The 27,126-nt window shown below is 38.2% G+C and overlaps 2 protein-coding genes across 2 annotated transcripts; one reads left to right on the top strand and one right to left on the bottom strand.

The window, feature by feature from the left end:
- Positions 1–179: 179 nt before the first annotated feature.
- Positions 180–6,116, bottom strand: LOC104439742 (homeobox-leucine zipper protein HDG2). The gene is given in 14 exon segments (XM_010052762.3): positions 180–635; positions 739–1,130; positions 1,232–1,327; positions 1,826–2,097; positions 2,305–2,479; positions 2,579–2,779; positions 2,921–3,022; positions 3,161–3,469; positions 3,471–3,605; positions 3,813–4,001; positions 4,266–4,383; positions 4,479–4,717; positions 5,030–5,606; positions 5,799–6,116. Coding segments are annotated over 12 exon segments (2,319 nt in total). The 5' UTR covers positions 5,141–5,606; positions 5,799–6,116; the 3' UTR covers positions 180–635; positions 739–758.
- A 12,415-nt stretch (positions 6,117–18,531) lies between these two features.
- Positions 18,532–19,863, top strand: LOC104439759 (vascular-related unknown protein 1). Its single transcript, XM_010052780.3, has 3 exons — positions 18,532–18,985; positions 19,112–19,180; positions 19,291–19,863. The coding sequence occupies exons 1-3, from the start codon at positions 18,665–18,667 to the stop codon at positions 19,459–19,461; spliced, it is 561 nt and encodes a 186-aa protein (XP_010051082.2). The 5' UTR covers positions 18,532–18,664; the 3' UTR covers positions 19,462–19,863.
- The last annotated feature ends 7,263 nt before the right edge of the window (positions 19,864–27,126 follow it).

Here is a 27,126-nt window from a genome sequence, read left to right as displayed (position 1 = left end):
ATCCTTCCTTTCTGTTATTATTCGGTTATCTTTACGCATCTCAGAATATTGCAGTAGCAGAAATTCGGGCAACTTCTATCTCGGTCATGAGATTTTTCTTTTATTTCGTGTGTCATGCCCAGCAAGTTATAAGGTAAGCGACGCATCCTCTGAAAACCTTGACTTGATGTTTCAGGAGCCAAATTAGAATTTGCTTGGACATTAGCACATCAGAGAGAAAAAGTGAGAACAACAAATGGACCAGTATTGTTCATATCATTGACAGTTGCAGTGGGGGGTTACTTTGAGAGTGGATCAAGAAAAAAATAACCCAAAGGAACTTTTGATGGATCACGCAACTGAAAACTTTACCACTACCGCTCTAAGCTAAAGCTTAAACTACAGAAGTTCTCAAAACTTGGTCAAAAGAGAAGTCGAAACTCAGGAAATGTAATGTTTCGTGTTAGTTTCCCTGCCTTCACTTTTTCCTGGGAAGTCAATACCCGAACCCCTTAATCCTTGCAAGTAAGGTGCGATCTTGACTTCTCCAAATTCGATATAAGCTGATGTTTCTGCTTGAACATCAAAAGCTGCGAGTTCTTTCTTAACGTTGCTTCTGTGATGTCCTACATCTGCAGAGCACTGCAATTCAGCTCCTATAAAAAAGAAACCAAATCTTGTGTATACATTTCTTTAATTGAACCAAAATAACATCAGATAATGCTTGCCACGTACTTTATTTTAAGAATCTCGACTTACCTGGACATTAGACTGCAGAGTTATGCACTTTCACACGATAATGAAGCCCGGATCCTCTCGACAGTGCAAGCGATCAAATTGTTAACAGTCGCAACTGACCCAAGAGAGAGCTTAGCAGTAGGAACTGAATCAACCAGAATCTGGAATGCCACTGTGAGGAGAGACCCACCACCAGATCCCACTCCCTGTTGATCATTGCCACCTTGCATGGCCGAACCATCAGGCAGTATTGCAAACCCTGAAGGAAGAAGCGCGACATAATCTGGATCCCCACCGTTCAGTACCACATTCATAGCGACGATATCCACCGGAGCGTAAATTACGAAAGAACCGGCAGAGTCGGTGCAACTCTCTTGCAAGATCAGCATGTTGCTTTGGCTTGAGTTAGCACTCTAAGAGAATTAATTTGGTAAAAAGAATGATGAGATGATTAATCTTGTAGGATATGTAGATTTGGTAAAAGTACTGATAATGGAAGTTTTGGCAAACTGACATTTACTCGTAGTAGAGATACACAGTTGCCAGTGTCCCTGCCATTTGCGATATGCGCCATTTCTTGAACCACCCCTCCGTTCGAGAGAATATCCCACTGTATCGCAGTAATTAGGCAATGCTTCAATTAGCAGTGATAGGCAATCTCGAAATGAAGAAAACAGCAAAAAGAAGAAACTAAGTTTTTTCCAGAATAACATGTCAACTAGGATCACAACAGGAATCTAGCCTTCAATGTCATCTGGAATAAAACAGCCTCCAATTTTTGGGGCAGAAAGTAGCCAGTTATCAAGTGCTTGAGTGGAACATGGTCTGTTCTTTATTAGGATCAGTGAAAATTAGAATTCAGCAGTTTAGAATTAATTGAATACCAATGTTTGTTCAAGAATAGTCACTATTTTGTTTACGAAAGAAAAAGGCAGGTTCGCGATGAGTAGTAGTAGAAAATCGTTACTTGAGTCGAATAACTGAAAGATGATCTCTATTGAAGACAACTAGAATAACTACCTTAGAACCACGAATCTAGAGACCAGGATGGACATGCACTTGGACTTGTTTTCAGCATGTATAACTACGGGAAAAGGAAATTTGATACCTCGCTTCGAGAATTCTCATCACGGAGGAAATCGAAGACTCTATTTGGCAGCACCGGAAGCCAGAAAGAAGTCGCAGCACTCAGTACTATACCGGGGGGTCTACCCGGATCGTCTATACTTTTCCTGGTCATGACCCTCACATCGTCGGCACCTGTCCCTGATAATGTCGTCCATGTGTGAGCTGTAGATGCGCTGACTCCGGCGCAGAAGCTTATCACCATTCTCTCGGCTAGTTTTAGCATGCTCTTTCTTCCTTCTTGACTCGTTATCACTGCCAAATGTAAGCGAACTCAGGATTTGAAAATGAGTGTGACAACTAGCAAGACCACCTCTAACAAAACGTTCATTAGCTAGAAGAAAGGACTTCATGATTCTTTGGCTAATGACAACCAGAAACTTTTGTATTTAACAAAAGTGAAGTAGAAATGCGCGTGTAATTACTATTGAGGGATCAGAATAGACTTGAAAATATTATTACCTCCGACATCGGTATTAGGAATATTTGTTGCCATGGCACTGGCAAGGCGTTCACATTGTCTATCTAAGGTGGCGACCCACCGTTTAGCCCCAAGGGCGTGACCAGAATTAACAAGCTGCTTGTATAAGCTGTGGACTCCTCTATCATCCACTTCCACATTCTCAACCCATGTAACCTAGGGCACAATGATAGAGTAAATAAGGATGTATCAAATCGAAGTGAATGCTTTGAGTTACATATGTAGTCCTAGCTAAAACATGGGGATTCTTCTTACCTTGGAATATCCATTTGGCATTTCTTGAATTACACATCCTGAAGGCCTTCTTCGGCACCTGACAATCGGGCTTGGGCGTACATTGTCCAAGGAAACATCAACAACAGCCCAAGCCCCATCACCGTGCTGTTTACAGTACCGAACAAAGTAGACTTCGCGAGTTGGAACAAGTGGTGTAGGAACTTGAAATTCAGCTGTCATCTGCATTAATTCGATGTTTAGAGAGCTTAAAAAGACAGGAGTTGTAAGAAAAAGCAAAAGGTTACACGTGCTCACGTGATTTAGGACTATCAACAAAGTATAATCCTTAGTAATAATTGACAAATACATATGTATGTATACCACTTGCAAAGCTCCATTGTAGTTGCCAGCTACTCCTGTTGATAGTACTTCCAATGTTGCAGCTCGTGAGACAATGCTGGAGAAAACTGTCGACCATTGATTCTGCGGAAAAAGTAAATGCGAGATATCATTTCGAGAACGAATCCATATTTTTTCAGCCGCTGTGCATCAATACCTGGTCAAAAGCAAGAACGCCTCACGATTTGGAGCACCCAAGAGGAGAACTAACAGAGCCCTTACCACATCCATGAGAATCTCAACAAGGTTGATGTGATCCATAATGACAACAGCACTTTCTCGTGAAGCTTCGGTGTTAAATCCAGCAGGCTTTGGCCCGATACCCCGAGGAAATGTTTTCATGTACTCATCTTCATTTAGCACACTTGATGAATTGCCATCCAAGCTCTCACTCCAGAGGGGCTCTCCCATCTGGGCCATCCTGATCAATTCCTCCATGGCTGCGACCGCCAGCTCAATGATCATTGGCTTGTCGGCTTCTGTCGGGGCGCCAATTGACTTGAGAAGGTCTCCAGCTCCATAAATCTTCTCCTCCTACGCTAGATTGACCCCCAAAACCTCCGACTCCGAGGTCAAGTGGACGAGGTGGAGCCGAAGGGGAAAGAAGAGGATAGTTCACCACTGGCTTGCCCACATACTTGGCAGCGATAGCTGAAATTCTATCGATCTGCAAAATATATGGATGCAAAATAAGAATATGTGCGTTAGGGTGCGAGAATTCTGACTTATGTTAAGTCTTGAGTCAAAAGTACCATCGGTTCAATGTTTAATATAAGGCCTGTAGTTATTACTTCTAACTTAGCACATCCAATGCTATTAGCTGTTATAATATAAGCATGTATATACCACAGGGAAAAGAAATGGAACGATGTACCTCTTCTCTTAGACGTGCATTTTCCAATCTCAAGTGGTGTTCATCGAATGACATCTCTCCGATGGCTGTCGGCCCTCCACAGTTGGGACATGTGGCATTACTTAGTGCCTCCCTGTACCTCATATTGTCGGCCCTAAGCTTGTCATTCTCCGCTCGGAGCTGCGTGTTCTCGCCGCGCTCGTGCTGTGTCTGCAAGAGAAGAAAAAATGCACTCAACGTAGTTATAATCAAGTGCAAAAGCAAAACTAGCACTATATAATAAGCATAGGTTTGACTAGGGCAAAGCCCACTTCCTATTTTAAGAGACCAAAAGATTGAAGTTACCCGCAACATACATACATACATACATACATACATACATACATACATACATACATACATACATACATATATATAGACACATACACACACACCTACGTTTCTTTATTTGCTAGTTTTGGTAATTAAATATACCTTCATTTGAGTGCGCTTGTTTTGGAACCAAAACTTGACTTGCAAAGGCTCTAAGCCTAATTGACGGCTGAGTTCCTTCCTCTGCTTGTCATCTGGATGCGGACATTCCTTAAAAAAACTGCAACATTTTTTCCTCGAACCAGTTTTCAAAAGGGGTATATCAATTAGAAACAAAATTGACGATCATGTTAATAGAGGGATTCGGCAACGCACGCTTCCATCTCTTGGATTTGATGCTGGGTGTGACGATGGTATCGCTTCTTCTTATTGGGACGCTGAAGATCCTGCATGTCGTCTCCAGATTGACCTTCCTGGTTTTCGCTCCCCGACTTTGTGCTAATCTCGAACTCTTCATCTCGGAGCCGAGCAAGTTCGCTCTCTGACGGGGTCTGATGAGCCATGTCTAAGGGGTGGTGAAGCTGATGATGATGAAGGCTTTCCATCATGTTTGGCTGCGAAAACATATACATGTCTCTTGTGGAAGGTGATTTTGGTATGTTAATGTGGGGGTTTTATGCCCATTGAACGATTTTTTTTTAACCATGTAACAGACATCTAATATGGATTCTTGAATCTCGAGATGGTTGTCTTGAGAATCAAAAATAAATTTCATTTTTTCGGGAAATGAGATTCAAGTTTAGCAGAAACATTAAGTTACTGAAGATCAATCCCAACATAGTGTTTTTATTTTTACACTCCCCATAGGGCACAAAAAGAAGTTAGGGTAATTATAAGAGAATAACCAGGCACAAAAATGAGCTTACCTGACCGAGGGTGAGCCCGGAAGACGATCCATACCCACTGGCATTTCCATTGGATCCGATCATCGGCGATGACGACATGTTCCTTGCCGGAATCATGATTCCAGCTGGCATGTTAACGAAGAAGCTAGAAACCCTAGTTCCAAAAGTGAAGCAAATACTGATTATATCCTCTTCTCTCCTTCAGCACTGTTAAGCGCAATACTAGGTTTGACCTTTTTGAACCCCTATATTGTCCTATCCTTAGGAAAACTTATGGTACTTGAGCTGACCCTCAGATTTTGTCTCGAATTTCTTTGTTTTCTATTTTTTTTTGGGGAGGGGGTTTTAAGTACCAATGCACGAGAAAAGCAGAATAAAAAAAAAAAAAAACTGAAGATAAAGCCAAAGATTAACAATTTTTTGTGAAATGGTCCCTTTTGGCAGACGAAAATCAGGCTAAAAGCATATGAAACGCCTCCTAAGATGTCGGAGTGAATCTAACGAGAACATTCTCTGTCTTTCCTTTCCTTTTTCAAAACATTCTCCAGAAATCTCTCTCTCTCTCTCTCTCTCTCTCTGTGGTAAAGCGCTCTTATATCTGCAAACATGAAAGGAGAGAGAACCCAGTAAATATAAGACTCACTGCAAGCGTTTTGCATCAAGAAACCCTGTCCCAACAGTGATCTTGCAAAGATCAGAACCCAATTTTTCCTTAGGTAAAGTTTTACACCCAGAAATAGAAAGAAGTGTAAAGCGAACGCATGCGAGAGAGAATTTTCTCTTGGCCTACCTCAGGAAAGCCTTCGATATTGGAAAAAGCTTCGACAAGGGAGGTTAGATCTGGTTGTCCGGTCACCCTTCCTTGAACAAAAGCAACTGTTCTGCTGGGTCTCTCGGGGTTGTTTTATGGACTGAGTTGGTGGTGGTGAGAGAACTAAGAACGCATATATGCGTAAGTGAATGAAGCGGGGAGATCGACCAAAAAAAAAAAAAAAAAATTGGGGTGGGGGGAGAGGGAGAGAGAGAGAGAGGCGGAGTTGATGTTGGAGGGGCAGATGCAGAGAGAAAGGAAAAAATAACAGAGAGAGAAAGAGATGAAGAAGAGGGAAAGAGAGAGACAGAGAAAGAGGGAGCGGATGGAGGAAAGTGAGGCAGAGAGACAGACAGAGAGAAGGAGTAATTGCAGAGCGTATTGAGAGGGTGCACCAGCATTTAATGGCGGAGAGGGAGGTGTAATTACTGTTTCTGTATTGATATTGATATTATAGAGAGCAAGCGAGCGAGCAAGATAGAGAGAGAGAGAATTGAAAAGGAGAGGAGCATAGTGCATCGAATGACGGCTACCATACTCCCGATTCACGTAACTTGGAATACACGTATGTATCTCTCCCTGTACAAACATTCATTTCTCCATGTCTCTTCCAGCTATTCACATTTATACCGCTGTTTCAATTTACACACAGTAGCTTCACCCATAGAGAGAAATGCCTACGGATTATCAACTTTCTTCGCTTTGGGTTTTGCTGTTCAAGTATTGATCCTCTCTCTCTCTCTCTCTCTCTCTCTCTCTCTCTCTCATGCTTCTGTCTGACAATTAAACCTTCGAACCATATCCTATGTAAGAACATCCATTCTAGATGCACAGAATAACTTCTCTAGGGTTCATCTTGATAATATGACAATTATCAAATCGTTGTTTGCAATTTGGATCCCACATTAAAGATTTTCTAGAACCACCGAAGAACACAACTAGTGTAATCTGATTATGGAAATAAATCGAGGTGCGGTCAACATGGAAAATATTATAGTAGTTGATTTTAGGAAGAAAATTAGGCGGGAAATTGAATATTCATCACTAGGAAGATAGGTGTTCGTCTACAAGCTTACAACTCAAACACCAACACTTTCAAGAGCGTCTTTTGAATTCAGAATTTCTGCAATACTCCTAAATCAAGAAGTTTTTTGTGTATAAAGTTACTGTAATACTCCTAAGTCAAGAAGATCATATGTAACTTGAGTAGTTGACATAAGCCGGATAACTTTAGACAATTAGATTGGACTCATTACTAATCTAAAGTGCACTCGATTCCAAGTCTACCTATGTTGTACCAACACCTGCACTCATTATCCCCGCATCCAACCTAGGTTGAGAAAATAAAGTAAAATTTGCATGAGTTTATATGCTTTTTTTTTTTTTTTTTAATATAACATGTGGTTTCCCAACGTTTACAAAGACTTTCTGTACTCGGTATGGGAACTAGAAGCCAAAAAGAGCTAGGGATTACATTATATTTAAAAATTAAGGATTATCGACAAACATCATTTTGAAGTACTCTTTTGGAAGATATTTGTGAATAATAGTAACTAATGAGTCACTTTTGCATCCGAAACATTGCAATGTAAACATTTTGACTCAAGAAAATAGCATGATCTGAATGAGATCCACGTTAGATTAGCAAGATCACGCTTTGATTTGATTACTCATACCGTCACGCGAAAATGCAACATATAGCGGTAAAAGCTCAGTTAATAATAAATCCCATTGTTAATGCTTTTAATTAGAATGAATGATGTGGCTATTCGTCTGCAGGTGATATGGACAAAAGCATGGTCTACCTAGATATTCAATATCACTATCAGTAATCGAGAAGGAAACATTTTATTTGGGCGATAAGGAAATGATTAATTCCAACTATTTGACAATATCCATGTTCCTAGTATATCTCATGTACATTAATATTCAAAATAAGATGAGAGGTATCTTAATTAGGACATTCTTTTTTTTTTTTATATCGGTTTTACTCTATTTTTATTCTAACTCTCACTTTCAAATTTTTGCTTTACCTCATTGTAAAGCATGGGCGTCGAAACCCACACTTGAAACTAAAATTATATTTGGTAAATTATATTGTAAAAGTCCATTGTGAAGTATCTTTGAGTAAAATGGTGTTTGGAAAAATCATATTTGGAAAAGGCTTTTGTTATTTGTTAAAAAAAAAAAAAAAAGGAGAGTTGGCCGACCAAGAACAAGTAGTCGTTGGCGAGGAGCAGGCAATCCAGCAAAGGGTGGGTAGTCCGATGTAGGCCATTTCAACAGAGGTAGGCGGTTCGGCGGGGTTGCGCGATCCTTTGGCGAGCATCGCAGCGACCGGATCTAAGGTTGCAAACCATTTGGTTGCAAATCTGTCGCGCTCAGCCTCCGGCACCAAATCTGGTCACGACCGGACTGTGACCGAAGGTCGTGGCGACCGCATATGGTCGCAACCGGATCTACGACTAGATGGGTCGCACAACCTAAGGGTTGCGACCTTCGACCTCCACGGAGATCGCATTTGGTCGCAACCAAATGGGTCACGTGGAGGTCACGGTGCGGTGAGAGCAACGGTCGCCGACGACCGCATCTAGTCGCAACTAGATGGGTCATGCGACCCTAAGGGTCGTGACCTTCATGGTGACCGCATATGGTCACGACCATATCTGTGACCAGATGGGTCGTGCGGCCCCAACGACCTCCACGCGGAGGTCACAGTGTGGTGAGTGCGACAGTTGCCGGTGATTGCCTGCCCTTCACCGGTGACCGCTCATGGAGAAGAAGAAAATGAATAGTGAGGGCAAAACCGGAAAATTGAAAAATCAGTGAGAATAATTTGGGAAGAAATTTTTTTTCTTATCCCCTCAACTCAAAGACGTGAGAATGCTAGAAGCCCAAGGCAGCCCCTAACCCGCCTTGGGCTTTCAGCCTTTGGAAGGCCAGCATTCCTTCAAGATGGGTTTTAAAAATGTTCCCAAACACCTAATATTTGATCAAATGAGCTTTGGACACCCAAAGTTACTTGCAAATGCTGGTCCCAAATGTAGCTTGAATCATCCCTACCCCAACCCCACCTTAAGAAGGTGGGGATTCAATCCCTCCATATCCCCTTTCATATTGAAAGAGTGGCCACTAGAGCAAACCCCATTAGTTAATTATGACATTCAATTACTACACTAGATTGTCACCCCCTAAGGGGATTGATACTCTTGGTGATGACCACATCAAGTTAGAAAGTTCTAGAGAAATAAGATCCTCTTTAGGCATGAAGCGAAAGCTTAAGTTATCAAAAAAAAAAAGAATCTATAGTGTTAACACATACAATCCTTTATCAATGCCAAAATTTTTACAAGGTTAAAGTATTCAAATATTAAATTGCGCATTCATCTACCACTTTAAAATTTTAAAATAGTTGATGACGATCTCATAAAATTTTACATCATATCAAGGCACGAGATTTTCTTAGTTTTAGCTGCTTCAAGTTTTAGGCGAAAGTCTAGCTTATGTGTAAGTGGAAATGTTAAAGTGATTGAATATTAAACCACACCTTTTTCTATGCAAAATTTTACATATGGCTTTAAGTGAACACTGACACCTAACTAGGTAATTTACAATAGCGATACTATGAAATTAATTAAAAAGTCGCCTAACATAGCTCTGAAAGCAAACTTGGCGTTTGCCAAAAAGGAATACCTCCTGATATATTCTCAAAGAGTAAATGTTAATTGTTACGTGAAAATGTCTTGTACGTATACGCATATCGATAGCTTGACAGAAAAAATTATCCAATTATTACAAGATCTATTGCAATGATGACGATTTAATCTAAAATCTTTCAATTTTGTCAAGTTAGTTCTAAAAAATTTTGTGAAATTCCAACTTAATATTCTCACTTAATTTTTATGTGGCAATTTAGTTATTAACGACCATCCTATGTGACACACCGTCACATCAGCGATACTCAACAAAAAATGACCAGTAGGGCTACATTAGAATTTTAAGTAAAATTTTATGATTAAATTGATAAAATTGAAAAAAAAAATTAAGAAAAAATATCCAGAGAGTCCTAAATTTATTATACGATGTTAATTCAGTCATAAATCTTTCGGTTGTGCTAATTCAGTCATAAATCTATTGCATGACAAATAAGTAATATTAAAATTTTTAATTTGGTCAATTTAATCATAAACTATTTGACCATTTGCCAATTTAATCTTAAATATTTTGACCATTTGTCACTTTAGTCACTCTAGTCAATTTTTGGCCAAAAAGCACTAACATGGTGGTCTAATAAGTGAAGACCATTTTACGTGGTACGACCGACGCTTATGTGGACAATTTTTTATTTTTTAAAAAGTTTTTACATTATTTTCCTTTTCCTTTTTTTTTTGTCGTTATTCAATTTTCCTTTTTTCCCTTTGATGACCATTGTTGTGCCTCACCGATGACTAGCGGAGGTCACCGGCCACCGAGAATGGCCTTGACGCCCTCACCAACTTAGGCGCAAGTGTCCCTTGCTTAAGGCTGGTGACCTCCGTTGCCCATCTATGAGGCTCGACAATGGCCGATGGAGGGAAAAAGGGAAAGATGGAAATTAAAAGGTAAAGAAAAGGAAAAATAAAGAACAAAAAGAAATTATAAAGTCAAAAAAATTACAAAAAGTGTCCATGTGAATGATCAAAATTTGCTGGAGTGACTAAACTGCAAATTGTTAAAAAGCTTCGAACTCAATTGGTAAATCGTCAAAATGTTTATGACTAAATTAACACAATTGAAATATTTGATATTAAATTAACAAATCATTAAAATGTTTATAATTAGATTGACATAATTGAAAAATTTATGAATGAATTGACCATCATATAATAAGTTTATGAATTTTTGAATAATTTTTTTGAAAAATTTAAAATAAATTTATATTTATATAATAAGCCTAGAACTGGTTAAATAGCTTCTTTAATTCTAAGATGTTGACCATATCAAATCAAACTTATTTTAACGTGACCAACTCTAGTGATTCGTCGAAGTCATATTCTTTGTAAGTAATATTCATTCAAAATTCATACCCTGAGAGAGAGAGAGAGAGAGAGAGAACTCCAAGTTTGATTGGAATGGCTGCACGGTATGGCGTGATAGATGATGACACATCTCAGTCGATCCAAACAATTTTTCTCGAGAAAGGAGCAGAAAATTAGGGCGCGCGTAGCATGTGAGGGGCAGCTCATCAAACAGGTGAAGGACCACACCAGTCCCTCTGCCCTCTCCCTTAATTCAATGTGGTAGGCCCTTCCTGTGAAGCTCCATAATTGATTTTGACGTTGGACAAAGTCAATTTGTACCAATCTTGCTACTGTGATCATATGTTACCACCCAATGAGATTTCTTTCGTTGTAGTCAAACCTCAAGCGCTGATCTCCCTAGAAAGAGGTAGGCCTGTTGGTAAATTTTAATAAGTATTTGATAAATGTAAAAATTATCAATAAAAAATTATCGATAAATTTTAACAAATAGTTGATAAATAATAAGAGAGTTTTCTTTTGGCCAGAGATAACAGAAGTTGGTATTTTGTAAAGTCAAATAAACATTAGTAACCAACTCAAATTGCTTGGTAATATTATTAGTTGGCAATGCAACATTATTAAATTTTTAACTTAATTTAATAAAAGTTATGACCACTCTAATATCGATCGATTTATTTATGTAGACTTGGTAAATTTAAAAAGTTGGCAACCATGAAAAATAAAAGTGATATCTCAATAAAAAAAGTAGATAATATTAAAAAAATAATGGTAATAAGCAAATTGGGTGAGAGTTGGTAACCTAAAACTAGTTGGTTCCTTAACTAGACAATAATGATAATTCACTTAAGTAAAATGTTGGTAATTTGATATAATAGTTGGTAAATTTCAAGCATCCACAAGAAAGGTTAATTAAAACAGAAAATTTTAAAAGAATTCAAATCGATAAACCATTTCGGGAATCTAATGGGGGAAAAAGGGGCAAGTCCCACAATGAAGATTGGTTATCTAACGTAATAACTAATAAATTTAAGTCATTTGCAATAAAGACAAACGAAAGTAGATAAATTATGACAAAATTTAATAAATAAAGAAATCAATGAACATTGGTAAGTAATTTAAATGAGAGTTAGTAACAAAAATTAGTTAGTTACTTAAGTTGAAGAAATTGATATATGAATTGGTAAATTTAACAGTTACATATGTCATACAAATAAAAGTTAGTAAAAGAAAACTGATGATATGAGCTGCAAAAAACAAGCTAGTAATTTCGTACAAATATTAATAATTTGCCAATAAGTTGCCGAAAGTCAGCTAACCTGTAACTTTTTTTAGTAATATTTTTGACGCTTACAAGGCTTTTGGAAACAGTATATTACAAACATCCCCATGCAATAACGGAGTGGTTCTTTAGTTCATTGTGAAAATTGTATCACAAAGTGACTCGTTTCCTTCTCTTTTTCTCTTAAGAGTGAACAATATTTACTTGAATTTTGGTGATAAACAAGGCTCATGAAATACTTTGTCTTGCCGTCTTTATTAAATTTCGAAAGTACATTATTTTTCAAAGAATGATCTTTCACATGTCATTCATTTGTATTAGCATATGCATATATATAAGTTTTACACAAGCACTCCATGAGATATACCTATTCTACTTACTATAGCTTGGCATAGGAATACGTTAAGAATAATTTTGTACTTCTTACACAAGCACTCCATGTGAATTCAAATATCAAATCTAAAATATGGAAAATAATTTTGCATGTATCCTTGAGAATCGGGTGGTAAAATTGAAATTCACATTCAAAACACGATGAAATAGGCGAGGTTTTTGTTAGCATTAGTCTTTATTTTTGCGGGTAGAGATTAAGCTCGTGTCTAGGATACTCCTTTCTAGAGATAGATCCAAGTTAATTAGATCATTCCATCACACGACCAAGTTCCATCCGATTACGTTATCTGCTCAATGTATTAATACTCGGAAAAAAAGTCTTGACTTCAGAACGATAGAAACGTCTGAAAAAGATGGTGAAACACATTAAATTGAGAGGACCATAAAATGGCAAGCATCAAACCCAGTTCAACTCTGTCATTCCTCTTCATTTAGAGCAACTGATGAAGATGCCACCACGTTATCGTGGACCGTAATAGCCTCTAAATGATGTTGCGCTTGATTGCGCTAGAGATCAGTGGGACACAAACCGACATTTTCTTTAGGGTTTGGAGTAACACATCTGTGAGACACAAAACGACATCTTTTTAGGAATATTCCCGTCTCCGAATAGGCAGAACCATAGAGAAAGCTAGATGCTCCTCATCTCACGAATAAAACTGAAGCTTTTGTATGGACTCCACGACCACGACCACGACCACAGCGAGAAGACAGACAATGACCCATATGCATGATCAGCGTGAGCTAATATAAAGCAAATAGCATATTGATAAGCTGCTGGATTGGAAGGACACATAGCAAACAAATCTTAGATTACATTAACTTAAGTTGATAGATGTAAAATTTAATGTCTGGAACTAGCTAATCCGGGGGTAAGGATGACAACGTCTACGTTACAGAAACTTTTCGAAAATGATGCTTAGCTACGCATCATTAACATAGGTTTTCTTTTTGTCTAAGCTAGTCACTGCCTTTGAATTCCTATGCTTCTCCGCCACAAAAAGAGAGGAGAAAAGGCCGTCAACTTTATTTCGCCTTGCTTTTTATATGCTCTACGAGATGGTGGGATATGTCAAGGATTCGAATTCAAGTTCTACATCAAGCTATGCTATTTAGCGTTAAATCAAAGTATCACGGAGCCAGTTTTTCACAAAGTTGGTTCCAAATGGCACCTTTCTGTCTAAGTATTTATGGACCCATAAAGTTGAGGATGCCATTCATGCCGGCAGTTTCGTGCCATTTCAAACATTGCACGGGCTTTTCGAAGGTAAAGCGACATTTCCGTTTCGTTATCTTTTTACTTTCCCTCCTTTTATTTAAAGCCGCAGGATGTTATTGATCAACAATAATTCCTCTAGGCGTATGTTGGCGCTCTTTGATCATAAATGGAGTGATATTCTGTATGACAAAAGGAAAAAAAGACGCATTTACTCCTACGTACCCATCACATTAGAATTTATGATCCTCGTGATACTTAGGTAGCTAAAGAGTGCACGCTTGAATGTGACGGTCTATGCTTGCATATACTTTTTTTTATGGCCCTTGGGCTAGACATACTGGTGTCCGTGTTTGATTAGTAATAATTCCCTTTTATAATCGATTCCCCGCTTCGCATCAGTTGGGTTTATTTAGTTTTTTGCCCATGCCATGAATAGCTGACCGAACTTTGTTTTTTCAGTAGGGTTGATGATTTTTCGATTGCTAAAGTGGGAGTTATGCAGATATTTCATGATCCACCAACATTTAGTGACCTCCTAATGTTATACAAAGTTCTGATAAACAAAATAAGGAGTATACTATACATCGCTTCACCCTGCTTTGAGCATCGAAAGCTTTTACATCAACTTCCAAATCCAAGGCTTGAAATTTGGTGAAGTGTCTATATCAGCCAGAAGATGCTTGTCGACATGGACGCATGGAACATCCGTCCTCGATCAGTGAATTTAACTTTAAGAGCTCGAGAGGTTTAGCTTCAATTCACTGTAAGTAGCAAAAGTTTTAAATCCTAACAGTGCATACAGAAACTATTTCTCTCTCCATTATCAATCAAAGGTAGACGACGTACGAGTTTGGATGTACATTCGTTCCCATTTCGGTAAGAAGTTATTTTCTCAAGTAGTGTGCATATATATACCTATATATTTTCCATATACTTAAGTTAGAAATGACATTTGTCATGCTTTGAGCGGTTTTACCAAATTTTGTCTAGACTAAATAATTAAAAGAAATGAAAGATACAATGAACATTTCAACTTTCAATTAACTTCTTCATCGTCACCAATTTTTCGCTTTTTTTTTTCAAGCCACGTGACGAAGGTGTGAGGAAACTTCTCTACTTAAAGATGGAGTCCAAAGAAGGAGAAGAAAGAGCCCTAGAACTTTTGCCAGCGGGTGTCCCCAGTCGTTGCTTGCTCCACGAATGCTGCCAAAACTTACAGATCGGAGCCAACGCTTTCAATCTGAGGAAGACCCGCCTGACGCCACCCTCTTCCTTATCCTAGCTTGGGTGCCTGTCTACTTTTCATGGCCCCATGCGGGCCAAAGGCAAGTGGAAATCTCGTCGCTCGTAATTGGCTTTGGCTTTCTCCATGCTGATGAGGTCAAAGCGAAAGAGCGAGTCTCTTCGGCTTGGCCATGGCCAAGTCAATTTGCAGAAACCCTAGCTCATTTACTCCGCTGCGACCAACGGCCATTTGAAGTTTTCTTTCAAGCTTTATTTTCTTTCTACTAGTTTCTGCAATGTAGTTGCCCTTGAAGGAGCAAAGATCGTTTAACTGAAATGGTCAAGCTTGTTTGATTTGTTTTTCTTCCATCCTAGTTCCAGGCAAGTTCTTGCATTTCGATTCAACAACACTTATCTATATGCTGTTTTGATCTTCCAAGTTCGGCTCTGTATCTTGGGAAAAAGAACATTAGATGTGCTAAAAATTATGTCTCATTTTAGTATAAAAAATTTTCGCCAGATCATTTAAATGCCTAATCGGAGAAAATTTATCAATAAAGTTCTAATGACAAGATATTCTAACTAAATTGATTACGTGCTTTTTTAATTAAAAAATATGACGTTGCATATTTTTTAAAGACCAAGTCGACATAGACATAAAAAATGACATTGGATTTCTAGCCTACGTGGTTCTGACTCTCTCCCTCTTCTCCGTAATCTCCTCCCTCACCATTGTCTCCACCACCGCCCATGGAGCCACCACCCACCACGCCAAGCACTGCCATCCTCTTCACTGAAGAAAATCGCCTCGTTGTGCAGGCAATTGAACGACATTGTTATGGACTCTTAATATTAATTTAGATCTCTGGCAAGCCACGTTAGATGGAAAAATTATTAAAATATCGTCACGTCAAATTTCTAGCTAAAGTGATTGGAGTTAACAATTAAATGACCATTTTTTTAAAACTAATGCATAAGTGATTTGACAAAAACTTTTGATACCAAAGTGAATATCGTATAGAACCTTTGATACTTCTAGTGTCCTCTTGCTCTTTATCTATCCATCCATTTTCGATGAAAGTTTGGGAAAAATGAAGTTTTCTTTAAAGGGTGTTGGTCAAAATCATAGGAAAGCGCCATTGACGTCCTATTCTTCTATTGGGATCTCTCAATTTGGGAGAGCGTCAATCGAGGCGAGTAATTGATCGAGAGAATCTCAACGCCATTTTCCTTTTCTTTTTGGCATTGCCTTCTTTGGTTTTCTTTTCCATGTACTAGAGAACAAGAGCACACTCGCATCCCGTGAAAAGTAGAGGCAAAAAATGGTCAAAATTAAAAAGAATGATATGTAAAGATTTCGATCGATTTTTATGAAAAAATTTAAATGCGGAAGGGATATTTATGGAATACCCGACGATTATCTTGAATTCAAATGCGGAAGGGATCGGAATGGATATAACAAAGCAAGGAGGCGAGCGCACGGACGGGAAAGGCAACAGCCCATCGACGCAAGAGCACACGGCCTTTGAGCCTCCTATGGCCCAGCAAAAACAATTGGCCGGCACTGCCTTCGTTTTTCTGCTGTGCTTGTGCAAAAAAACTATTCAATGGCCATTGAATCCCCTCGATGTCCGTGTTGCAAAAGGTTTATTATGCATCCTCGAACGGCTAGTTGAAGCCAATCTCACAGGCACTTACCTCACGACATCACCTGAAGATTACCGTCATGCATCATGCACCGATCTTTTCAAATGTAGGATGTCAAAATCGTGATTAACGCTTTAAAACAGAGTACGCAAGTAGAGTGGGTTAGGTGATCAAATCATTTCGATGGACCAATCTAATGTGGCAAGGGACAAGGTTTCCGTTTGATTTGTCCATCCGGCGAAAATTCTGTACCAGGAAACTACCAGAGGGTCACAACAAAAATGGCCATAGAATTTTAATTTGATTCCTAAATTTTTAATCTATTCAATATGATTCCAGAACAATTAGTTAATATTCAATGTAATTATTTCATTTGCTTAAACGACAAATTAGGTGTTATGTAATGACGCAAAATATTACATGCTGATTTGATTTTTAAAAATGATGAATTAACATGTTTATCTTTTTATCCATTCATTTTAAGAACAAGAAAAAGAAGTTAGCACATTAACATGTCCATTTTTATTTAATAATATGGATTATTTTTTCCTAATTTGAAATCAATATCTCACTTGGATAATCCATGTGCACCTTTTTTATTGTCTACCGTTTCGAAACTTATTAGATTGAAAGCCGCATCGATAGACTCTATTAACTTGAATGAACAAAAGGACAACATCGAGCATATTTAAATAGTTTAGGAGCAAAATCAAACATAAATAAATAGTTCGAGAACCATATTGAACAAATTAAAAGTTCATGGACAATATTACACATTAGATCAAAGATCATCAGTCACATGTGTCATTTCTAAAAAATTAATGAACCGAAGCTGTGAAATTAATTGGAGGGGACCAAGATTACGTCCCAAATAATCTCTAATTTTACCCCAAATTATAGTGTAGTATTATACCAATTTGGCAATTATAGCAGAGTCCAATTCGTCCATGGCTCGTTCCATTCGGCCTCGATGTTAGACCTAATCAATTGCTACTTTAAAAAGGATGACTACGGAGTCCAAGCCCTCCTTTTTCAAAGGTCTCTTTGGCTTTCTCGTGTATAAAAAAGTGTGGTTAGATATACTAATTCTCAATTATTTTGAGAAAATAATGAGCTATGCGCTTAGAATTGGTTATTGGTTCAATGAAGGTCGATTGTCCCAATAATTTAATAAGTTTATAGATGTCTCCATCTAGCATACCATATAAAATCCACTTGTCAACGAAAAAAAATTGTCACTTTTGTTTTAAAAATTCCTTGACTTTAGAGTGCTCTCTCAATTTAGGAATAGATTGGGAGAATCATTTTACCTCCTAACATTATTGACAATCATCAAGCCATCCAGACAATAAATGAATCACTCACTATCCTTTTTCTAGACTACCTATTACATCCCCAGTTCAAAATTTCACGAAATCTTTCTATGTACTCGCCTCAATCCACGGTGAGAGAGGGATAAATGATCCCGCCGATCAGGCCCTTTTTTCTTTTTCCCCCTGTTTGTCTCATCTCTGACTCTTATCTCGCTTTTAGATTTTTGCCCAAGTCGAACCCTGCACATGTGATGTGAGCGTCGCTAGCCGCTAGGCAGTGTGCGTGCAATTCATCATATGCGAGGGTTCAGATTATTTGGCAGCACGACCGGGTCTAGGCAGGCCCAAGATATACGCAGGAGATTTGCCCTCTCTCTCAAGTTTCAACCGCAAAGGTCAACTCTCCCACCCCCTCCATTTCCTCTGTATTTTCTCGCACGTTCTCTCTCTGCGTATTGGCATTTCCGTTGCAACTGCTGTTCTCAACTTCCTCAACTCTCTCTCTCCCCCATAGGCCCCACGCCAGGATTCTCATCAAATGGCTTGGCCCCTCCCCTCCCCCTTTCTTTCTCGTGTATAAAATAAACCTCCCCTGTTTTATTTTTTATTTTTTATTTTTTTTTTTTTTTTTCCTCTGTTATAAAACTCTGTTTCAGAGAACAACCCTTCGACTCCTTTCCCACCTGCATTCCGATTCAATTTTACACGCCACCCCTTTGTTCTTTCTATGTGAGAGAGCCTCCACATCAATGGAGGACTCCAGATTGACGAAGGAGACTGTGCCCGACGACCGAGACGATGGGGGCGGCGAAGAAAGCGGTTGGACTACTTATCTCCAGGACTTCTCGCGAAACAATGACGGAGAAGATAGCTTCTGCTCCGGCTTCGGAACCTCCTCTTTGGTTTCGGACGCCGCGTCTTATGCCATCCACCGGAATGCTGCTGCTGCCGCCGCCGCCGAGCCGAAGGCTCCGAGGAGGCTGAGCACGATCAAGAGGATGAGGACCAGGGAGATCACAGATGAAGATCCGCTACAGGACACCGCCACGTCTCCTGTGAACAGTCCAAAGGTCTCCGGTTAAACTTCTGCTTCGCTATGAATCGGAAAATCTTATATTTCTATGGAGATACCTTTGCTCTGCGTCTGCCTTTTATTTGTTGTTTTACTCGAGTTTTGGCCAAATGGGCATTCGCAGATCACACATCTAAAGCGGGTGGAGATGATAGGCACCCGGATGACAGACGATTCTCTTAATCTTTCTCTGGTGAGTTATAATATTTTCTTTGTGTTTTTATGCCTTTCTATTTAGGGATACAAGAAGGGTTTCGTCTAAACTAAGTTTCTGAACTGAGTTCAATGAAATTTGATACGTAGGGAAGCGGTGGGGCATCGGAGAGCTGCATGGGATTGAAGGCGAGAGAAAGCAATGAAAATGAGAAGATGATGTACGGTACTGATGGGCAGAACTACGAGTGCTCAAGCTTGAGGAAAAGAGGACTTTGCTTGGTTCCTCTGTCCATGTTCATGAATTATCAGCTTGGTTGAATCGATTCCATCTCTCCATCTCTCCCTCTCTCTCTCCCTTCCTCCCTCCCTCCCTCTCTCCCTCTCTCTCTCGCTCGCTCGCTCTCTCTCTCCCTCCCTCCTCCTCCTCCTCCTCCTCCTCCTCCTCTCCCATCAACTGTGTAGAACTTTTGTAAATAAGTTTACCGTTGACGGGAATGTGGCCCAATGCCTTTTCTTTTTTATTGCAAACCCCATGTAAATCAAAATATCATTTCGAATTCCTGTGTTTGATTATGTCCATGCTTTTGTTGCCTATAGTTGACCATGTTCAAGTTCAGACATGCCGGAAATACGTAGGCAAGAGCGTGCAACATGACTCTTAACATCTCTCTCTCTATCTTTTCACTGAAATGGGAGGATCATCGTCAATTTTTCAATTAACGCGTTGAGGTTATTTGTTTTTTAGGATTAATTCAACAAATTAATCTCAGCTGTATCGTTTATCCCTCCAACAAATTTTTTACATCCATAACTTCTTTTCTATATGGCTTGATATCATAAAAATGGTTGATGCCTTTGTAATAATATAAAAAGTCATTATGTTTCATCTCAGTTGAAGCATTGTTTATTAGAAAGTTTGAATAGTGGCTAAAAGTTTTTTTTTCTCGAGACATATAAGCAATCATGATGCATGTGCATCTTTGGAACCTTCATATATGATGCAGTAGATTATCTGTGCATTTCTAATAAGTTACCATGTTATAGAAAGAAACTTATTTTCTTTATCAGAGGGCTTGATATCATAAAAATGGTTGATGCCTTTTTAAAAATATAAAAAGTCATTCTGTTTTATCTTAGTTGAAGCATTGTTTATTAGAAAGTTTGAATAGTGGCTAAAAAGTTTATTTCTCGAGACATCAATGCAATCATGATGCATGTGCATCTTTGGAACCTTCATATATGATGCGGTAGATTATCTGGGCATTTCTAATAAGTTACCATGTTATAGAAAGTTTAAATTCATTTAAATTTACTTACTGTCTAATTATTGTTCCCTCACTTTTTTTTTTTGTTTCCTCCTTGTTGTTCCATATCGTATTATCTTATCAGAGACATTGAGGTGATCACTTACATTTTCTTCCAAATTCTTCTTATAAATAAAGACAGAAGCAAGGGAAAACCTTACTAACTCCCACATTCTTAGAAATAACACCGCAACCACCGAACCCTAGCTCACGCTTACGTTAATTAGCATATAACTCGACATGTGTTCATGGACATTAAATTATGTGTTATAATATACATATTCAAGAGACATCAATTCTATATGATACATATATTTATATGTTGATCAGATTATCAATCCATGGGGTGGATGAGAGCCTGACTTATTCATTCGCTTTATAGCTATACAAAATTAAAAAATGGTGGGGGCAAATTCATGGACCCTGCCCACTAAATTAATTATAAAAAGTATAGTGCATTAGCTCATCCCCAACGCTTGCAGGCCAATGTGAGGCCCCTCCATGTGCACCAGCATTGAAGGCAGGTGACCACCGCAAGAAAGAACCACAGGAGTTGTTGAGCTCGATTTCAGCTAAATATACTTCACTTTGATTCTTCTTCCAACTTGACTCTCTCTCTCTCTCTCTCTCTCTCTCTCTCTATAGAAGTTCACATAAGTTCTCCTGCTAAACTTATTCTCTTTGAGAGAGTAGGTGCTGTTATTTCTTGTATAATTTAAAGAAGAAAAGTCCACTTTAGCAAATATGAAAGTCAGGGAGGGATTCTCTAAGAGCTTCTTAAAGAACTGTGCGGTTTGTGATACAACAGAAGAACTCTCTCTGGAGTTGTCCTTAATATATTTACTTGGACAGTTAGTGGTAAAGCTCGTTTAACACATGCTTAATACAAGATCCGATTACATCAGAAATCACACCCAGATCTTGTTTACTGTGATACTTGAGCACCTTAACATGCACTGTAGCATGGGGTTTGCTCGTCTTCTTCGAGAGAAGGTACTTGGTGATAGGATTTTGTGATGCACTTAAAAGGGCTGTCTTCTTCCTCCTCGAATGAGGAACAACGCATGTGCCGCGTGCATCGTTGCTCCTCTGAATGATCCAAAGTCTTTACGTGCAATTTCGACTTCATACTGAGAATTTGTGTCTAATGTATGTTTAGCGCATTTATTTCCCAAGTCAGCATCGCTAATTATGTGATGTGAAAGGAGATAACCCACTGTTTGACAAGATAAAAGAATTGAACTTGACCTAATTCGGCCGTGTCCCGTGACAAGAACCATTGTTTTCCGCTTTGGATAAGCATTGACATCTATTCAAAAAAGCTAGGATTACAAAGAACAAATTGGCTTGAAATGGCTTAGCAAGAAAGGTTAGATGATCAATCAAATAATTACTAAAACGACCTCTGCAGTGATTTGATTTTAAGGATCCGGAGGAGTACAGAGAATTGGTCTATATGAAAGAATTATTACTTAGACAGATACATTACCTTTTCCCCACATTGTTCGATTGTAATTCAATTTTGATGTGTATTAATTATCATGTGAAATCAAAGACCTTTTATTTTCTTTTTTGTGAGAACACATGATATTTTGTACTACAAAACTTCCAATTTAAGTCATCTTCTCTCGGAATGTTAATATATTAATGCGATGTGGTCACTAATAAACTTAGATTAATAATTTTGGGGATAGTTGCTCAACTTATTGATTAATCCTCATGACGTGCATATCAGGCATTCCGCCCTTGACATGGAAAGGGCAAAGCAAGTATATATAAACTACATGTTGACATGATAATCAAAGAAAAAAGGACGATATTGCATTAGATAATTGCTAATTCCTTCACAAATCAAAGAACAATCTATAAAATTCAATCACAATTCGGCCGCTTTAGCAACGACGACTCGAGTCGGCTTGAATGAATAATCAACCGACATCAACATCCTCTCTATATTCCCCCCACGTTCTCTTCGCAAACTTTTTCTTTAGGCACCTTTATTTTTAACGTTTTTAATAAGCCCTAGTGGAGATGAAGTCCAATTTCTCGCGCCGGCAATTATTTTTTGGGTTTTATATAACTAAGTTTAGTACTCGGCAAGCTAATATAATTAGGATATGGTTTAGTGGATTTCTGTTACTCAACCTTTTATTTTATGCTTTGTTGGGTAGGTCAGCAACCGAGTGGAGTGTCAATTATTCACAAAGATGAAACCTAAGAACATAGCCTTTAGGGCATGTATTTAATAAAAAAAAATTGGTTCAATGTGTAAGAAAATCTCGAAGATAAGCACAATCAATTTATATAATTCAATCAATGCAATATGCGCCTATTAAATTAAAACAACGGACACACAATTTACTACAAATATCAGAACATTTTAGTCAATGGTTCCTTGAACCTAAACCCCAAGCGGTAAGACTTGAGATAATTATCCTTTACGTGACCCTTTTACTAGCATGACAAAATCCCGTGAATCGCCCAATTTCAAGTTTTTATGTCGCTAACCAAAACGAATTTGTCAAATCGAGTCAAATGCTCAAATGGAAGTCTGCCCAGGACATTTGAAAGGCGGTGGGGGCAGGATTCAAGACCCAAATAGGCTGTCATGAGCGATAAAATATACTAGAAAAATAGGAAAAAAAAAAACGGATCGTTAAGTTTGTAGCCTAGTGCTGGTGCTCTGACCAAAATGGCAGCGGCTTTCAGTGAAACCTGCGAAGGAATGGATGGATGGTCCGCCCGCGTGATTCCCGGGCATGTTCTCAGACGTGTACCTTTGAAAAAAGAGAATTCGAGATTGACAGTTGGTGAGGGAGGGCTGGCGCTTTATAAAATTGGATGGCCCACTGAATTGCGTTAAATCATCGCCTTATTGGAAGATAAGTGCAATTTGCTCGAGACCGCAAAGCTTGATCCTCCAATAGAATGAAGTTTTGAGGAGCATGCTCTTTTTGTAATAGTCAACATACAATGTATGTGAGGAGGGGGTGGTCTATCGTGCATGGTCAATATCAGGAGACTAGGCATATATCTAGATAGTCTTACGCAATGGCATCTTGGACTATTTTCATCTGCTCTATTATTGAACACGACAATTTGACAAAGAAAGCCATGTAAATGATTCATGAAATCGTGACTCAAGTAAAAACAAAAATGGAAAAAAATGTTTTGATTCGACGTCCCCACTCATAGCCTAAGGAGGATTACGTTTATCTTGCGTCTGCTGTGACGGAATTACGTCTGCTGTGATGGAATTAGGTCATTGTGGGAATGAAATGAAATGGGGAGTCTTGTGTTTTGTGGTGAGAAGAATGGAATTGAATAAGGAATTTCCAGCGAATTCAATTTACCTTATTCTTGGATTAACGATATAATGATTTTTATATCTAGAATATAATTAAGAGTTAACAATAATTTCGTATCAATAATATTACTCACTAATTAAGATATTAATTGTAAATTCTGGTTAAGTAGTATAACAATTGAAATTTATTTAAGTATAACAAAAAATTGTTAATAATCTAATTTTAAATAATCGTACTGCTCATTGAATTACAATTTGTTAACTACACTAAAAAGTAAATACAGAAAATAACTATTCTATGAGAACAAGTAATTACACTTAAAAATAACTTCGTGATATTATAATCTAACTTCATAACATATGTTATTTTCTATATATTAATAGTTGGGGCTTGTATAGAGAAATTTTTAAGTTTTGTCTTTTCCTTAATTTGGAACTTTCACAATATATATTTTTTGACAAGTAGATTTACAAATAACTTTTTCATAATTTTATCAAATTGGTATAAATATTGTAATGTCCAATGGGAAAGAAAAAAATTGCTTTTTGATTTTTAAAAAGTATAAACAAAGAGGACCCTAACAATACTTTTTTTTTCCCTTGACAATATTTAATAAGTGGTAATAGTTAGTACTTTTTTGGTTATATGATTTTTATTTATTAATCTTCTAGTTTAGAAAAAAAAAAAAAAAAGGAATGTGAAATGGGCATTCCAAATTTGCCTACTAAACCTTATCGTCCACGGGAAGAGACAGAGAGAAATTTACTATTAATATGATTCGTCAAGAATACTAATATTGATGGATGTTGACAACTCGCCGTGACCCCACCCCCCTCTCTCCCTCCCTCCCTCCTTTTACTCGATTTAATTTTCTCTTTTAAAAATTTGAATCAAAGAACTTTTATTTGAGGTTTTATACATTCCGTCATATTATAATTTGTTTGATTACCGTCAAAATGCCAATGATTGGAGCCCTAAACACGATTTAAAGTATATTTCATAAGCGTGAAAGTGGGTCTAAATTAAAAATACCAAACATTCTCATTATTCGCGACTCTTCCATGACCTCCATAAACGCCTCCTGCATTGCCGTCGCCCCTCCCATCAGCATCCTCACCTGTATTACCACCACCTGATGCGCAACCATCGTCACCACCGTCCCTTCCCTTGACACTATCATTAGTATCTCTATACCTTTATCAATTAACACCATGTTACAACTTGAGTTATGACGGATAAACGTCGTTGCATCATATCAAAATGAGTCATAAATTTTCACAAGCAAAAATAATTTGAACATGTTTGCTTTTGGTCGTGACAGCTTGCGTTTCCTAGGATAACCATTTCTAAATAGTACCATATGATGCTGCCTATCTTGCATAGTTTATGTTTCCTATTAATCTGAGCTAATTATTCTCTCTATAATCATTAAATCAATTCCATCGCCGGCCTTTCAACCACCATCATCCTAACATAAACAAGAGTATACCCACTCGAGGAGTATCTATGGAAATAGTCTGGGGGTGTCTGGGAAGCACGAAGGACGACCAGAAAGACTTTCTTAATTCAATTGTTGACTTTCGTATTTTTATTCCCATGACGCAATCCGCGATGCTATTTTATCAATATGTTTAGATTTGTTCTAGATATCGCCGCGTTTCTAGAATCACAAATAATTGCACTCCAATAGCCGGCGGAAAAGTCAATCAGGGGGAGCGACGGCCTCGGATTGTGGGATTTGCATACGACCCAAGAACGATTGCCTTTGTTGCGCTCGAACCCTCGGTTATTATTATTGTTATTATTATTATTATTATTTTATTTTTGGGATGCAAAGGAAAATTTTCATTTCACGTGAAAGACATACAAGACAAAATTAATCCTGAAGAGTTACAGTTCAATGTAAATCTAAAAAATGAATCAATTTGATACCGCCTACAAAGACTTTCTTATTTCCAAAAACGGATTTGTCATAGTATCATAGTGCAATTGATAGCCGATCACCGAAACTTGCATTATTAGTAATAAGCACACGTTAAGTTTTCCCTATGTGAAAAAGATCCCTATGTGAAAGAGAGATACAAGACAACCAATCCCAAAGATTACAATTCAATGCAAATATGAAAAATGAATCAACTTGGTACCACCTACAAAGACTCGCTTGCTCTACAAGAATGAATTTATCGTAGCATCATAGCACAACCAACAGCTGATCACCGAAACTTGTATCATCATCAATGATAAGCACACATCGATATTTCCCTCTCCAATAGCTACGACTTTGCCAAAATGCAATGTATGCCTAGGTTTAGTATCCTCAACACCATCACTTTATAAAGACAACAACAACATTAATAGGTTGAAAGATCACAAATAAAGTCTTGTAAGTCCCAGATCTATATCTAGATTAGGATAGAAGAGCACTCAAATTTATATCTAACTTTAAATGGAGAGAAAAGAGTTGCAAAGAAAATATCAGTTCATCACAAAATCACTTTTAAATAAACCCACTGTGTTGTGGGAAAGGAGCTTCAAAGGCTTGCAAAGCGCTCAACTTTCTAGAATAAGCACCTAGAGCCAAAGCGAGTGAGAAGATCTGAAGAGAGTAGATTCTTCAACCCTCAGTTGCTTTGTGAAGTGTGATTGAGTTTCAAATCTTCACTTATTTGAGTACCCTCTTGAGGTTGAAGCTTTTGAAATAGTAAAGATTCAAATGAGTTTGGAAACCCTGTCTTTGAGTTTTTCTTAAGTGAGTTAAACAAAACTATTGATTTCTAGTAACGAGCTATTTTGCATATTTAAAAAGTTCTAAACCTATTGCACTTGTATCGATTCAGTTGTAAACCTTTTAATTCGACTAATTTAGTTCTAAATCTTTGATTAATTTACTAATGTAGTTTTTTTTTTTTTTGGTCGAAGTGAAAACGCTTTGATTGATACTAAGTCGGAGGATTACAAATAGTAGGAAAATCAACACATAAGATAAGAAAGAGTTCGTGCGGGGGATTAGTAACCCAATTACCCTGCAAGGAACGGAGCTGTGTGATTTTGCGACCAGTCAGCGGCTCGGTTGGACTCGCGCGGTTCAAATTGCAAGCAAACATCCTTCATCTGGCCCAAGAATTGTCGGCAGTCCGGTACAAAGGGCCGCGAGGCCCATGGAGTTTGTGCAGCCCCGAACCGACTGAACAGCCAAGGAGCGGTCGCTAGATACGTAGAAGATGGCTTCGGTTCGTGCGGGTGAAAGTGATTACTGTCGTAACAGCTCTCTTCTCCTTCAACCACTCAAGAGAACGCCTGATAGCAAGGGTTTCGGCCATGTGAGCCGATTGAGCACGGATTTTCTGCACAAAACCAGCAGTGCACACCCC

Source organism: Eucalyptus grandis, chromosome 8 (genome assembly GCF_016545825.1).
Source record: "Eucalyptus grandis isolate ANBG69807.140 chromosome 8, ASM1654582v1, whole genome shotgun sequence".
In the NCBI taxonomy this organism is placed as follows: domain Eukaryota; kingdom Viridiplantae; phylum Streptophyta; class Magnoliopsida; order Myrtales; family Myrtaceae; genus Eucalyptus; species Eucalyptus grandis.
The sequence above is the reverse complement of the archived record's forward strand: the minus strand, read 5'-3'. Positions and strand labels throughout refer to the sequence as shown.

Coding starts and splice junctions, on each gene's coding strand:
- LOC104439759 (XM_010052780.3), top strand. CDS start 18,665: ATGGAGGACTCCAGATTGACGAAGGAGACTGTGCCCGACGACCGAGAC. Junction 18,986..19,111: donor CTCCTGTGAACAGTCCAAAG/GTCTCCGGTTAA, acceptor GGGCATTCGCAG/ATCACACATCTAAAGCGGGT. Junction 19,181..19,290: donor ATTCTCTTAATCTTTCTCTG/GTGAGTTATAAT, acceptor TTTGATACGTAG/GGAAGCGGTGGGGCATCGGA.